General features: G+C 41.5%; 1 protein-coding gene across 2 annotated transcripts in view; it reads right to left on the reverse strand.

Annotated features, from left to right (window-relative positions):
- The window catches only part of MYO9A (myosin IXA), a 317277-nt gene that overhangs the window by 111611 nt on the left and 188609 nt on the right, over positions 1-17057 (reverse strand). For both annotated transcript variants that reach the window (XM_019533260.1, XM_019533261.1), the window contains exons 10-11: positions 15330-15446; positions 1560-1694 (exon numbers count right to left, since the gene is read on the reverse strand). In XM_019533260.1, coding sequence (XP_019388805.1) covers positions 1560-1694; positions 15330-15446 — 252 coding nt within the window. The remainder of the gene's footprint in view (positions 1-1559; positions 1695-15329; positions 15447-17057) is intronic.

Below are 17057 nucleotides of genomic sequence, written 5' to 3' on the forward strand. Positions count from 1 at the left end.
TTGGCAACAAAGACAGAGCAGGATTTATGTGACTGTGTTTTACAGCTCGATTAGTATATTTCACCCAGGCTTATCATATGGTAAAGCATATTCCAAGACTATCATGAATCATCATAAGCCAAGCCTTCTTTAGTAATTTAGAACACTTGGGTCCAAGCAAGCAAGCAAGATTAACTAGCAAGTCTTTGTTCAAGGCAGAAATCCAACATTTAACCCTTTTTGCCTCGTCCTCCCCACAAAACTTTCAACAGTATCCTGAGTTTCATTTTCCTCATTTGTACATTTGGCTCAAAGATGAAAATCTGTTAGTGAGATCTCTGAGTCTGCTTCAATCCTAAACATTCTCTCAGTATACGGTACAGTGACAGCTGTATTTACAAGAGGCATCATGTCTGCAATCTTGAGAAGGTAGAGTGCCAGAGCACACCCACAGTGATTAGCTGCAAGCAGCTGGAAGTAGATAGAATAAGGTTTATGTTAAAAAGAAAAAGTTCTCAGCTGACTGTCTACCAAGTTTTATAATGAATCTTACCCAGACATCACTATATAACACACCTAAACATCATATCACTCTTGTGCTGGACTCTTTGTCCAAGTCATGCTCGCTGTTACAAAGTGTGAAGGAAAATCTGGGTGGCATCTTTTCAGTTGCATTCCACAACATTAAAGGTACAAACAATCACTGACAAAAAGCGCTGTAATAGAAAAGTCCTCTGGTATTTCTCTAGAAGACCAGTCCAAAAACTTTCACAGGGGTATTTTCAGCCTGTTGCAAGTACCGTGAAGACAGAATCTACAGGCAGAAGGGAGCATCCACACCTGTTCCACAAGAAATCTTCCACATCAGTTTTCTTATACTTCAGCATAACAGGAATCAAATAACTAATTGTGAGGCTTTGAATATGTCCATTGAAATATTTGCTACTGCAGATCATGTATCTTCCAATACAATAATACCTCTTCAAGCTTAATCCATAAATTGAAGCCTAATTCTTCCACAGTGGGCTAGGTACTAATAGGAAGGCTATTTACAGATAAGCTTAATAGAACCTAGATACATTTTCCAATTTCTTGGTATAGGCAGGTTCACAGAACCTCACAATGGGATTCTTTTTAGCAATGTGGCTTCAAGAAGAGCAAGGGGTATAGACAACACTAATAACTAGCCTCTCCTTACCAAAGAACTACTGTTTGCAGAATCCTTTCAGCAGAATGAATACAGATACTTGTACAATGTGAAGGTAAGAATAGCTGACCATGTAGATGTCTTGCAAGTCTTCTGCTAGGACAAGTCGCATAGGATTTTTTTCTCTCAACAAACCCTAACCCTGACATGTAGCATAAAGTTACCTTCACCTCTGTACCTCTTGAAGTGGTCCATCTGATCAAACTAGAATTCATGCCTGAAAAGACCTGCTGTCCTTAGATGGATGGAACAGTTGTTAGAAGACAGCCCAGGAAGACTTATAAGCTAATTCTGCCACATGTTAGTTCAAGAATTTCAACCAAAGTGCAATATGTCATATGTAGAAGCATGGAGTCAATACTGACAGACTTACCTGCTCTAGTTTGAAGATGTGCTGGTTAAAATAGTGCTGTAAGCGTTCATTAGCAAAGTTAATGCAGAATTGTTCAAAGCTGTTATTTTCATAATCTTCAAATCCAAAGATATCAAGTACCCCAATGGACAATGTCTGTAAGAAAAAGTACAGAATATATTTTTAAATATTATGATACCAAAAGCCTGAGTACAACTGAAGATGAAAACCATACAAACAGAATCTAATATACTGAATATGAGGGCTTTTAATCAGTGTTGAAACTATTAATATCGCTCCATCTGGAGGACTGCACCTAATTGAGGGAGACAACACGCAATTTTAGATACCAGGTCAGACATAACTTACTATCTCTCTCTGAAACAGGGAGCTTTGAATTCCTATCCAGATCCGGCACTGCATCCTACACTGAGATGGCAGCATACATTTTTTGGTCAAATAAAATTGTGTTGGTCTGGCTTTTACTTGCAGCTAAAAGCATCACTGCCTCTTTGGGGAACTCTGAATACAGTTCCAAAAATACTTTCTTGGACATATGACTTAACAGCATTCACCACACTGGAAAAATGACTTGCAACATGAAGGGTAAACCAAAGGAATGTGTTTATTTGGATACTCGACATTAGCTTTATAAATGGTTATACTCCAACTGCGAACATTCCAAACCAAGAAACACGCGGGACGGATCTATAAATAAATAATTCTCTATAGTAATGGAAGAAGAAAAAGGGATTGCTTTAGAAATACCCAGGACAACTCTTCATAATAACAAACATGCATAAGACAACAGATTAGAAACATATACAGAACAAACACCATTTGTCAGATGCTCATGAGATTTATTTCTAGACAACTCTTCTGGTATAGATTTGTATAAAACAAACAAACAAAATAATTCAATGAGAGGCAAAAGAGTTAGCATTTGCCCATAACAATGAAATCAATAGAGACAATCGAGAATAATATTTTTCTCTAGTTGTGAGACATTCTCTAATACAACCAAAGAACTTCAAAAGAATTACAGCATTGTAAAGAGAAGTGCTCAGATTCAGAAAATACCCAAGTCAAAATTTCCTTACCACCTAGATGTTGGCTTAAAAATAGCATTTAAAGGCCTGTTTTTTGGGAATTGGCTTATAGGTATAGATATATGCATTATAAGGGTTCAAGATGGGCTTGGGAGATGCACACACAGCTTCTCATGGCCCTGAAAACAGACGGGCTATCTAACACAACAAGGCCAATGGATGGACACAACCCAAGAACTGAGGTGGGGCGTGCCATAACATGAGATCACAGCCTTCAAGGCAGACAGGTTGTCTAACACCACAAGGACGCACAGCATGGAAACCAAAGTAGTATATACCATACTGTCCCATAACACAAGGTAAGTGACACCAGCTACAAGGCCCCAGAGCTCCAGGGGGAACTGAGTCCGAGTTTTGAGGGAACAGGCCGAATTAGGAGGAGGCCCAGAAGGCTACGTGGACATGTGACCGCAGAGAAACAGCCAACCAGAGATAGCCACGGATGAAGAGTCAGCAGGAGTCATCACGGGGGAAGGAGAATACAAAAGCAGTGAACTGAGATTAACAAAGGGTCCCTCCTTCTCTATTTTGAGAAGGGTCCCCATCCCCTGGGAAGGGTCCCTGAGGCCACCATGGATTGAGGGGATACTACCAGCCCATCTCATGCACCCCAATGGAGATGGGCTGTGGGCCTCAGCATCCCACCTCCAGACTGCTGACACCTAAAAGAGAGCCTCACAGTGGTGCCTGCATCTTGACCAGATGTACTTTGACTTTGATGACAGCCCTAGGATTAGTAGATGTAGAATTGCTTGGTTGTTTGTACTGTTGCTTTTTTGTTATCACTCTGTATCAATAAACATGCCTATTGTCAACTGGCAGGTGGTGTGGTTGGTCTGAGGGTTTTGCCCACCTGGAACAAAGGTATAAGGGCTGGGCTCCTAAAATCTAATGTCAACACTGGACAGTCAGTACTTGACAGCTTTTTAAGGAATGCCAAAAGTATATGTTTTTTCATTTCTTCCATTCTGAAAAAGTGGCTCCTTAAAACATGTACCATTAGACAACTAGAAATTTTGCTATTTGATTTAGCATCTACTTAAGATTTTACATATGTATGAAGAAATAAATCACCAATACTGAGATAGCCTAATGTCCACTACAAAATAATCTACACACTTTTAACTGTGCATTTTAACATAGTATTTTAATCATTTACAACTAATAAAGTCAGCTTGTGGCTACACAAAGCTTGAGTCATGAAGAAAAAGTACAGTGAATACCAGGATGAGCAGCACAACCAGCTCATGGTGAAATACTGTCTGGGATGACCTATTTATTACACAGATAGCTAGGAAGAAGGAAGACAGGTTAAACCATTTACACAAGCAGAAGAGGATCCTATTCAAGCAACAGCAAAAACAAAAACAAAAAAATAGCAGGTAGAACCAGTTGGCAGGAACACAGACTGCCAAGGACAAAAAGCTATTTATAGCAGCTTTAATTACTAACTAGGTTTAAATTTTATTGCTCTTCTTTATACTGAGAATTTTGGAAAAGTCCCCTCGCTAAACTAATAAGATGTTGGCTCAACTAGGCACTAACTCGTTAAAGATTTTACATGGATATGTCCTTAGACTGCAAAAAATTAAACTAATAGCTGTTGGGCAGTTGTGATGGTCCAAGAAATCTATAAGTGGGATAGATTCGCTTTTATCGGACCAATTGGAAGTAAGTAGCTCAGTAGAAAAGAAAAGAAAAGAAAAGAAAAGAAAAGAAAAGAAAAGAAAAGAAAAGAAGACAGTTCGCCTCATCAGTGCTTTTTTCAGTGCCAGGATGACCAAACTGAAAGGCTTGGGTACATTGCTGCTTTATCAGGCTCCATCTCTCTTTTTCTATCTCTCCATCTCTCTTCCTTCCAGATTTGATTTCTTAACTGTCAGGTGTGGTTTCAGCTCTCTCCTCAGGCTCCATCTCCGCAACATTTCTCTACCTTCTTTTAGCCTCTCATGTCCAGGCTTTTGGCTATTCTCAAAATCCAACTTACTTTAAAGGCTGGGACTAACAGGTCTGACAGGCCTGGGCCTGTTGTGCTTCTGTGGTAGCTCAGGATTTTGAATATATTCAAGCTGGAATCTTGAGAAGGAAGCAAGTGCCTCAGAAAATTAAAGTATTATATATCTCATGACATAGATACAAAGCCTCTGCTCTTTACTCTGGACTCCCAGTGCCACATGAGCACACCTGTGGCCACTGCTTAACAAAGAGTACTAAGAAGTTACTGAGATTGGGACAAAATCCCAGGTTTACAGTAAAAAACATCTGAAATAAGCCCTGTAAACCAAAACTTCTCATCAACCTTTATCAGGGTCCTTAAAGGATTCCTTGCCATTCTGTCTTTTACCAATGGGAAACTAATTTACATTCCCTTTTAAAAATAGATCACCCCAATGGAAAAGCTGTAGTTTTGCTGATCAGAGATGCTGCACCTTTTTTCCCCTCTGCTAGAAGCCATCTCCTACAAACTCCAATCAGCTGGCCTAAGTCTGAGCACTTGGACAAGGTAAAAAGAAATATTAATATTCATGTCTTAATTTTTTTTTGCCTTTCCTTCATTTTGGACTCCCTCTTAGTCACTACTAGCAACTAAATAAACAATCCTTGTCCCCCCCCTTTTGTTTTTCAAGTCTAGTTTTCAAAGCACTTAAATCAGATCAACAATGATATTCCCAATTAAAGGTACAACAAATTGTGCTATAATACACAGCAGGAATTGGCTTGTTTTGCCTGCTGGCACAGTCAGAATTTGCAGTTCACTGCCCGTGACTTGAGTTTTTTGTTATTTTTGTTCCACAATATTGTTGTTTTTGTTCCAGTTTACTTAGTCACTGGTTCTTACTGTGTTTGCTCATTTCTTCTGTGCTATAGGAATGATGAAACACCTACAAGCTAATTCCCTAACTAACTCCCCACCCCTCCCTGCCTCCCTCGCCCGACCGCCACAAGTGTTTTGCATTTGCCTTTTATTAATAAGATCTTGGAATTTCTTTCTATATCAGCTGTACCAGGGCTGACCAACTGGCAGCCCAGAGGCCACATGCAGCACTTAGGTGTTAAATTGCAGCCCCCACGCTCCCCCCCAGCTGCTGCTCCAGCTGCAGCAGTAGCCAGTGGCTTCAGACTCCCTCTCCCTCCAGCTCCCCCTTCCAGCCCCTGCGCCTGCTCCACATGGCAGCCAGGTGCAGCATGACACAACTGTCAGTGCTTGGGGGAGAATGAAGCTTTGGGTGTGTGTGGTGCAGTACCGTGCGGGAGCTTACAGCTGGGAAGCTAGAAGTGAGCGTCAGGGTGCCTGGGCATGCAGTTCAGCAAGGTGGTGACAGGAGCAGCAACTGGTGGGGATGGGGAAATGCACAGTGCAACAGAGAGGTGCCTGGGTACGTGACGTAGCACAGTGAGGGTCGTGGGGGGCGAGAGGAGCAGCAGTGGGGGAGCCTTTTGGTGTCTGGTGCAGCAGAAGGGGTGTGTGGAAAGGCAGGGGAGGGGGTGCATGGTGCAGTTGGGGAGTATGTGGCCCCTGGGATCCACGGCTCCCACTGGTGCAAGCTCCTGCTGGTGTGACCCACAGGGCATACAGCCCCCAGACACTGAGAAGTTGGATAGCCCTAAACTAGGATATTAAACCTTCAGTGGAAGATCTTAAATTTATTTCTTTTCACCTTGTGACATGAGGGAATACTGAAAAAAACCCACTTGTCACTGCCTAAAACAGTTTCAATGCCAATAAAGCAGTAGACTACTGCGTTTGACAGAGAACCTTTCTTGGCTTTTGTCATTTGTTTCTTATGAATGTAGACTCCCCAATTCTCCCTCATTTCTGTAAAAATGTATCAGAGTTGTTTTCAAGTGGCTTTCAGATTTTGTTTAGTTATTAACAGGGATCTGGGTTTTCCATTTCCCATGGGAAAAATGGAGAAAACCATGGCTTTTACCTTGTTCCAGAGGCAAAAGGTGGATTTAAGCAGAGAAACCTGTGGATTTTGCAGTTTTGCAAAGAGCTCTCTGTAGCTGGCAGAGCTCCAGCATGCAGGGGTCAGGGAGGGCTGCCAGGCAGCCTGGAGAGCAACTCCTGCAGGTAAGGGCCCCATAGCCCTGGCAGCTTGGGGGCTCCTCCAGCAGGGCTGGGAGAGCAGGAGCTGTGGTTGGGGAGCAAGGGGCACCAGCAGCGCTGGGGGGCCTGGGGGAAGGAAGTAAAGGGCAGAATTAAGGAAACCATTCAGTTTTGGGTTATTAGCTGGTTGTCCTCAAGTGTAAAAATTGTTCAGCATGTAAAAGACTTAAAGTGTCTATCCATCTGTCTGTAGGGTTTTACTTTCAAGCCTATTGTGAACCACTGCCTTCTACCTCACGTAATGTGACAGCATATATTATAATGAAATTGCTCATTACATAAACTGTGCTATAGATTGTGGCTGGTCTGTTAGGTAAACCAAGTCCTGCCTTGTGGCAGTATTTCTGGCTAGGGATAGAAGTTACATATAAACTGGTTGAAGTGATCAGAAACTGGTTTGAACCTGCAACAGAGCGCAAGTTCAGTGAACATAAACCAATTTCAAAACAGCCAAAACTGGTTTTAAATAAACCAGTATCCCAGCATGCTTTTCAGCCCCAGGCTGGGCTGTCTGATCCAGAAAGCAGGGCTGGCTCCACCCCTCTCCTCCCTAGCCAGAGCTCCAGCTGGCTGAGGAGGTGGAGACTGCAGGCACAGCACTCGCTGCTCAAGCAGGGATCCCTCCTTCTTTCCTCCCCTCTCCCACAGCATGGACCACAGCGGCACAGACCTCAGTCAACATCTGGTCACAGTCATGCCACCCCCCCATGCTAGCTAATGCTGCAAGGTGTCTATGTGTGTGCATTTCCAATTTCACTGGAACAAAGGCAGATAAAATGGTGTCTGCTTAGGGCTTTTTGGAATTAATCAGCAGGTCAGCTGGTAATGTCCCTCCATTCTTCCTTACAAATGCCTTGGAAAAAGCTGGTTTTTTGTTATCTTGATGTGCTGATAAGCTTTGTGTTCTGATAGGCTCCCTGCCGTCTTGCTTCAAAAGCCACAATCTGACAGTGTTCATGAGGGGACAGAGAGAGGTGTGCAAAATGACCTGGTTTGCAATGCGTGGGACCTGTGAGTGCTGTCAGTTTGCTGCAGACAGTATGAAGAAGCACGGCGAGAAAGATTGAAAAGTTCAGTATCATTAACAGATGCATGCACTCTACACAAGCAGTCCTCCCTTCCATATCCCCTTTGCCTAGAGTGCTAGCTGAGGGCCAGCGTCTTGACCAGTAAAGTAGGGGGAAAGGTCCGGTGAGGGCTGCTCCCCCATTCCTCCTCCAGGCACACCCTGGCTGGGGACTATGCAGGCCAGGGTGGGGGTTTAAACCCCTCCCTAATCAACACATCCTGTGAGGGCCTGGTCACACCCCCCACCCCAGCTGAGCACTGTAGAAGGGAAGGAAAGGCTCACTAGCACCCCTCCAGCTTCTAAACTAAGCCACTGCAGGCACGTGTCTGCATTTCCTGAATCAAAAGTGAACGTTTATCCACTTGCAAATTGGTTCACTCTCTGCAGGTTAGACCAACATACAAAGATTGAATTAATTCAGGTTCAGGCTTTTTGAATGTTTGTCCCTAGCCTCTAAGTTCTTCGCATCCAAAAACTGCTCTATTGTTTTTTTCTGTAGTCAAAAAACAGAGTGAAAACTAAGAGTTGCCATTTTTCAAGGGGTGCCTTGAGTCTTAAAAGGGGTATCTCATTAGACTCAAGGCACCCTTTGAAAAAGAGGTTGAGAGGTTATCACGTGCCATCCATGTGATATTTAGATGCTAAAATAAAGACTGAACTTAGTGACTCAAGCCAAAATGGCAGAAGAACTTGAAGGAACAAATGCCTATTTATATTTCTTTAATGTTGAAATATAGGACTGCAAACTAAATTATCAGGACTCCTTAGAAAAAAACAGAAAATGCAAAGTGAAAACCATATAAGGAATCATAAAGTATACACAAGCGATGTTAGGGCATTTTTCTCTTGTCAGTGCCTTAGGTCAGATAGTGAAATCAAGCTAAGAAACGTACAGATTCATCTTTCACTATATTTCATCAACGCAGTCATCACAAAATACACAAAAAACTTCCTTGTCTTTGTGCTCTGCTGGTGCCTATCTGTGGACCAGAAAGCATGGGATTAGCCATGAAACCCACCTGTGTTATTTCAGAGGATTTACTCAAGCTTAAGACTTAACTTATGCAGAACTACATTTCTTTTAGGAGCAACTTGATAACAAGTGATGCATTTACACATTTTCACGAGTGCTTTGAAATACAAACACCTCTAGAGCCCTGCTCTAGTCTTCCCTAATGAAATTGCAAAGGGAAAATATTATGTTAATATCAGAGCATTTTGGCTCAGCTCCAGAATTCCTAACACACGTTACCCACCCAGAAAACAGATGGGGGTCAGTTTAAAAAAAGTCAAAAGGGCTAGATGGGTTAGAAATTTTCTCAAATCTCTTCTATCTTTTCCAATGCTGAAATCACTGTGGAATGCTTCACTGTTCATCATGTGAGATACCTGTGATTTTTTTTGTTTTGTTGAAAAGAGGACTTTTGGCAATTATCTTTTGATTGTTCTTCTCTTCCTTTGATTTTGAATTTCCTGTGGCATTTTGAGTGGGAGCTACAACTGATTATAGAAGCCACTGACAATAAAAAAGACAAAATGCAATAGTTTATTTTTTTGCTTATAACTAGACTAGCAATTTTTCTTTAACAGCAGTCTTAGTAGGGTAGATTAACCAGTACTAGGAATAAGGGAATAATGGTCATGCTTAAATATTTAATGTGAAATTCTTCTGGGGAGGTGATATGAAGGCTAAGTACAGACAGTCAAAAAGCCCGAGGCTGAACTGATTTAGTCTTTGCAGGTTAGTCTAAACTGCAGAGATTAGACTGAGAAACAACTGGATAGACATTCACCTTTCATTTAGGAAATGCAGCCACGTGCCTGCAGTGGCTCAGGCCATAAGCTGGGGGTGATGCTAAAGCACAGCTCTTTGGCACATAGCCAACATGGGCTGTGTGTTCACTTCCTCCTCCTGCTGCCCCTGAGGTCTCTGGGATTTGCAATCCAGAATCAGAGCAGCAGGACTCTGCAGACCACTCACCACTTCCTCTTCCTGCTTCCAGGTGCTTCTGGGATTTGTAGTCCACACTTGCAGGCAGCAGTAAGTTTTTAGCAAGGCAGGGCAGCTTTGTACTCAGGGCAAAGGAACTTTAACCCCGCTCCCTGGTGCCAGACCCCAGCTGGGGTTTGACAGAAGTAGGGGAGAGGGGACAGTCCCTGCCTCGCCTCGCCCCCCCACCCCCCTTCTCTGCTGGAGCAGACAGCACAACCCATCCCAGAACTGGAAAGCATGCTGGGATACTAGGGGACTGATTTAATTTGAACCAGGAAGGGGTCTGGGACAGAAGTTTCATATACCTGTTTGACCCAAATCAGTTAAGTCTGATTCTACAGTCAACCAGGTTCATCTTAAACCAGTTTCAGCCCTTTTGAAACTGGTTTATGTTCACTGAACTTCTGTTATGTTACAGGTTTAAGCCAATTTGTGATCATTTAAACCAGTTTATGTGAAGAGTCTGTTTGTATTTAAATTGTATCTGCAGAGCAGTGGCTTAATTAAATCCAAATGATCTTGACATGCTGCTCATGAGAGAGAGTAATAAGAGCTGGCAATTTTATGTGAATTCTTTCCTTAAAAGTGAAAAAAGCTCACTCTTACTTGAAGTGCTTTCCTGGGTTTTTTCTGATTAAGAGTATACTGGGCTGTATCAACAAGAGTGCCACTTGCAAATCAAGGGAAGTGATCTTTGAGCTCTATTCAGGGGCTTCGCTTCTGGGTCATTCCAGTTCTGGGTCCCACCATTCATGAAAGATAGGGAAAAGTCCAGCAGAAAGCAACAAAAATGCTTAGAAGCCTAAGCAGCACAACCTCTGAGGAAAGGTTAAAATAAATAGGGTTATTCAAGTCTGGAGAAGAAAAGCCGGGGAGGGGGGGCGGAATTTGATTACAGTCTTCTAATACCTGAAGGGGAATTATAGAGAGGGCAGAGATGGGCTTTTCTCTGTGACCACTGAAGACTGGACTAGGAGAAACGGCCTCAAGCTGCAGCAGGAGAAATTTAGGTTGAAGATTCATAGATATTAGGGGCTGGAAGGGACCTCATGAGATTGTCAGGTCCAGTCCCCCTGCACTTGGGCAGGAAAGACTGCTAGGGTCAGATGGCCCCAGCAAGATGCACGTTAAGATGTTTTTTTAAAGGTCTCCAGGGAAAGTCACTGTATCACCTCTGGGGGAAGCCTATTCCAGACCCATGGCACGTGAATCATAAAGCAGTTTCACCTTATGGCCAATCTGAAGCAATTTTCAAGCAATTTGTGGCCATTGGTTCTCATTTTCCCCTAGAGTGCTTAGGTGAACAGATGCTCCCCCAGGCCCTGATGTATGCCCCTTATATATTTAGGGGCTGCCACCAAGTCTCCTGTAAGTCTTTGTTTCCCCAGGCTGAACAGTCCCATGTCTTTCAGCCTCTCCTCATATGACCTGCTCTCCAGACCACTAATCATGTGTGTGGCCCTCCTTCGGACTCTCTCAAGCTTCTCCACATCCGTCCTGAAGTGCAGCCCCCAGAACTGGACATAGTTCGCCAGCTGCGGTCTCACCAAGGCTAAGTAGAGAAGGAGGATGACATCCTTAGTCTTGCTTGAGATGCATTGGTTGATGCATACCAGTGTTTTGTTTGCTCCACCAGCTATGGCATCACACCGGTGGCTCATGTTCATTCTGTGGTCTGTCATGACACCCCAAATCTTTTTCACTTGTGGTGCTGGCAAGTGTAGCACCACCAAGCCTGTAAGTGTGTTGAGGATTATTTCTCCCCAGATGGAGCACTTCACAGGAGAAGCTGGTTTCAGGAGAAGTTTTCTGACTATGAGGGTGCTCAAGCATTGGAACAGGCTGATAAGAGAAGCTTTCTCTCCTGGGAATTCCTGGAAATTTTCAAGAACAGACTGGACAGGCACTTGGTTAGGATGGTTTAATCAGGAATTATCCTGCCTTGAAGAAGGGGACTTGTAAGGCTCCTTCCAGTCTTACTTTCCTATGATCCTACTTTACATGAAAACAGTAAAGATGCAGGTTAATTTGTGCAGTATAGTATCCTTGTGACTGTAGCTTGATGTTATGACAAAGTATACTGCAAATTACTATTAGAAGAATCTTGTATTTAAAATATTGGCCTGGGGCTGATATTTCCATTATTCATTTACTTGTATAATATGAGTAAAACATTTTTAAGCTCTTATATTTATTACCTAGAGCACAGGTGCTCACCCCCTGCCTGCAGGCCACATCTGGCCTTCAGAGCCATGATATGGGGCCCACAGGGCTCCCCATGGATCTGGAAGTTTAGTGGTGGGGAAGCAATAGCAACTGATACTGCCACCCTCTCCCACTGCCAGATTCTCAACCCTCCCCATGTGGCCAAATCAGGGCTAAGGCCATGCCCCCTCTTCTGTGCAGCTGGATCAGGGTTGGCCCCACTCCCCTCCCCCCCAGCCATAGCTGGATTGGGGCCAGGCTACTTCCCACCCTTCTCCACACAGCAAGATCAGGGCCCCGTGTGCCTGCTAGACCAGACCCACAGACAGATTGGGCACTGCCCATCTGACCTACCAAGCAAAAATGTTGACTACCACCAACCTAGAGCAATATTACAAATATACAGGATTATGGTATCTGGATGTATAAAAATTATGTTAAAAAAGTTATGTATAAAAAAGTTAGGTTAACTTGATGGAATTATCAACAATAGTTTATTAAGATGAAGTAATCTTTCCAGAACCATGTGCATTATAGTTTTATGCTAGAGAGAACAAAAAACTGGTCATACTTGAGTAGAACAATGATGGAAGGATTTATAATCCTTCAGGAGGAGCAAACCTGCATGCTAGTCATTCTGCCAATCTAATACTTTGGTCCAGTGACCATAAATTCTAATCCTTTGGTCAAATGATTTCACTTGGGCCTTTGGCCACATAACCAAACTTCCAAGCGTATAGGCAAATCACTATAAATATAATTATAATAATGTGCCCACACATGCGCACACACATGCGTGCATGTGCCTGTGCATGCATGTATGTATACACATATGCATGCACATATGATCTACCTGGTAATGCTGCAGTTAGGAAGAGTATGAACAGTAGTCCAAGGGCAGGGAAACAAGAATAGAAGGATAGAAACAGTAGAAGAAGGGTTGCAGAGATAGACTATGCATAATTAAGGGATTATTTTTGATTTGCAGTCCAGTGAAAGCACTTTTGTGAACAAAACTATGGACAAGGCAAGGGTTTTTTCCATTTTTAGTTAAATCTTGTATTGGATCAACTGCTTAATTAGGAAAGATGCTAAACAAGATTTTGGGTCTTGATTTAGCATGGTATTGCACACCTGCAAAACTTTTTTTTTTTTTTTTTTTTAATAAGCAAAGAAAGAATAAGCATGGTCTTATTTTGGTTTGGTAGCTCTCTTCTCTCTGTAAGTAATTATTCTGAGATTTGTAACCAGCCCCATTCAAATCAGAAATAAGAGTGTAGACATGTTCTACAAAACTGGATGCCAAGGGAAATAAAATGCAAACTATGAGCACCGAGAGAAATCAATTATTACACTCTCCAGACTATTAATACAAAAAAGCCCATATTCAGCATCATCAGATGCCCCTCCAATATCAGACAGACACCTCAAGTGGGATATATACAATTGCTTTTTTCATATATTTGTGTTGAATACAGATGCTCTGAATTTTCCTTTAACTATGCTTTATAAGTAACAAGCACTCACCTATACAAGCTGATAACCTCTACTGCACCCATTTCAGCATTCCCCTTACTCTACAAAAGCCTGCACGATTCTTTGAAAGCATACCTCCTGACAGTCAAATAAAGTAAAGACAGTGGAGACAAGTGCAGGATGTGCCTGTATTATATATTCTTATTATCTGACTCTGGGACAGTCTTTCTGTGGCCCTGGGCAGGTTACTTACGCTCTGTGCTTCATTTTTCCTGTGCATAAAGTGGCCTTAAGAGTGATAAGGGATAAATGATAAGAGTGATAATTTTTACAGCTCTATAAAAATTAGTCTAGGTTTATAAAAGCTTTAAAGCTTTTTACAGTAGTCTAAGTTAGGTTCAGTAGGCAAGGTATACTGTCCTAGCACAAACACATACCTTTAATGTAGACATACACTACGGAACAGCTAGCACTTTAAATTATGTCTAAAAAAATAGATAATTCATTTGGTTAATATTTGAGCTACACTCCCCACAACAAACAAGCCAACTCGTAGGCTCACCAAATACATAAATTCCCTCTTCAGAAACCTTTAGGCTCTTGGAACAAAGACAGAACATAAAATTTACAGTAAAATACCAAATAGCAGAGAGAGCAGCCAGAAGAAACATAGCATGTTATCCATTTTAACAAACACACGTGCCAGCAGTGTCATCACCACATATTAAAAATGAATTTTACAAAAACAAAGATGTATGCACACAGACCATAATTATTTTCCTTATACATTACAAGCATATCTATGCAGTAAAATAAAGGGTCAGGCATACTTTAAGGATCTGTAATTTCAATCAATTCTACAGTAGGATAATTCAAACACAATGTTAGCACTTAGCTAAATAATCATTTTTGGCAGCTGCAGTGTCAGCTACGATGTATGACCAAAAGTTCTGCTGGCCTGGACCCAATTTCAAAGCCAAGGGTATTTAGTTAGCTTCATCTGCATGTATATGCATACATACAGACAACCCTTAACTTGAAAGAAAAGTAAGTCTCTTTTCAGGGCAGAAGAAAATATTTGTATATTAGGAGTTATATCTTGAGTCACTGAGCAACTCCCTGCTATCACTTGTGCTCACATCATGCAAACCCTATCAAATTTATTAAGCTGTGACTTGAAATCAGTTAAGTTTCTTTAGCCAAATGTTCCTACTGGAAGGCTTTTCCAGAATCCTCCTCCTCTGCTGGATAGAAACATCTTATTTTCCAGCACAAATTGATTCAAAGCCCATTTATACCCATTTGTTCTTCCTTCGTTTAAAAGTAGAAAAATCCTATTAAATGAGTATTTATTGTAGCATTCCATCCTCTAACCTCTTTTGACCTTCCTTCTCGATAACATTACATGCTACAGGTTTACAAATAAAGCAGACTAACACTTTACAGGAATCATTTAAATAAAATTGAGATTAGCAGTCTTATGGGGGGCAGATAGTTTTCTGTCAGACACAAATCCTCTCTCAATCATGACTCACATCATGACTCAATTACTTGATGCCATTTATTATCCCAATCACAAAATGTCACTTTAAAAAAAAAAAAAAAAAAAAAAATTATGGTCTCATTTTTTAAATACAAACAGGAACAGGCCTTTTGGGGCTGCTTGTAATCAATAGTTTGTGTAATGTTTTACCCTGTAACTACTACTACTTCTCGTGTCTCTACATCACATTTGACCATTTTGTTACACATGCTTGTGCTTGTTTAACTGTAAACGTTAGAGCCAAGGTTACAACCTAACAACCAAGCATGAGGATCTAGAATTTACCTTGGTGCTTTCTTCCACATCCTTTGCATTCAAAAGCGCGTGATTAATTCGAAAAACTATCCAATCAAACAGAGCACTGTATAATGATTTAGCCATGGAATTTCGTACTGTCACGGCCTAGAGGAGAAAGAAAATAAAAATTATTAGAAATAATTCATGATCTGCATTAAAACTCGTGTCTTAAAGATGCATGTCCAAAGCCTATGTTTCATTTTTATAGAAAACTCTGCTTAATTTCTGTATTGCACGCTCCACTGTTTCTGAAAGACTTAGTCATTTATCTTCATTAAGAGACTACTCAGGCAACCCATGAATACCAGGCCTCCTGGTTTAACTCTGGTGGATAATGCTGAAGGAAATTGTACAATGCGATGCTGAAATCTGAAGTAAAGATACAGATTTGAACTTTAATGGGATCAGTTAGGGTTTCCTGAGCGTCTGAAATCTGCCAGGCTCCATCAATGGGAGCTGCAAATCACACTTATACAGAGGTTTATTGCTGTTCAAGCAGCTCTCAGAACAAGCAATACTACTTCTTTAGAAGCAGCATCCAAGTCATGATGTTTCTTCTACCACCATTGCAAGAGATTTCATTTCAGTGGTAACACTTAAAAGCAAAGAACGAACCAGAATATTGTTATTTAAGAATGGTTTTTTCCACAACACGTGTACCATGGAACAGATTCTACAGTACTGACTACAAAAGGAGTCTGCAATTTGCACTTAGATGTCCTAGTGACATGCAATCTGCTGAGGGTATCTTTGCTTTCCTTGCTTACAATTTCTAGGTTTGAAATAATGCACTTTATTCTAAATCACCTTAAATGCAAGTGTTATGGGCAACTGTGGAGTTAACTCGAAGCTGTTTTTAGTCACAGTGCTAATAAGAACGAACATCAAGCCTTTCGGGTGATGGAAAGGGTCTCTCACATCAATAGGAGGTTCCGAAAAAGCTATTTTAATAAAAAGCCCTAAGCTACAGCTGTAACTGGCAGCTTATTAAACAGCACTTAAATGCTTCTTATGGAGCAAATTTTCAGAATGTGGCATTAAGTACATAAGTGGGTTTCACACTGAGTAAATTTTCAAAATGCTGCACCGAGAATAAATGGGACATATTTTTTTTCCATGGAAGCAGTTAAAGTTTTGCCTCAATTATACAGGTAGGAAGAATTTAACATGCTGTTTGCCCAAGTCATCCTTCTTACTTCCTTTGTGATCTCTATTAACAAATTTAAATCCAAAGGCATTTGGAGATTTAAAGGGAAAAAAAAGAAAAAGAAACAAACTTCACTTTCACTCAACCCCTCTGTGGTCAGAGTACATGACAAGGGTGGCTTTATTTCACTATGATAAAGATATCAAGGCAGGCATGTTGTCAAGTGAACACCTGAATTTAGCCAAAAGGCCTGACAGGAAACAAATTTGCTACTTTTCACATTGACACCTGCCTCCTTTTTCTTGTATACCTTTTACTGACATTTTGTATGCTCTTGTATGAACGCTGAGCTTTATTTGAAATTACCCAGTTCCGCCCCCCACCCCTCCACCAGATGGCATTTGAGAACACGCTGTAGGATATTCTGTATCCATAACCCACAACACCAACACTACCACCTCCACCGCAAATATGTGAATCCTAAGAATGATAACAAACCCACAACATATTTCATTGATTTCAAAGACATCAGGGCTGGAAGGGACCTCGGGAGATCGAGTCCAGCCCCC

This window comes from Crocodylus porosus, unplaced genomic scaffold, assembly GCF_001723895.1.
Source record: "Crocodylus porosus isolate Cpor-Errol unplaced genomic scaffold, CroPor_comp1, whole genome shotgun sequence".
Lineage (NCBI taxonomy): Eukaryota > Metazoa > Chordata > Crocodylia > Crocodylidae > Crocodylus > Crocodylus porosus.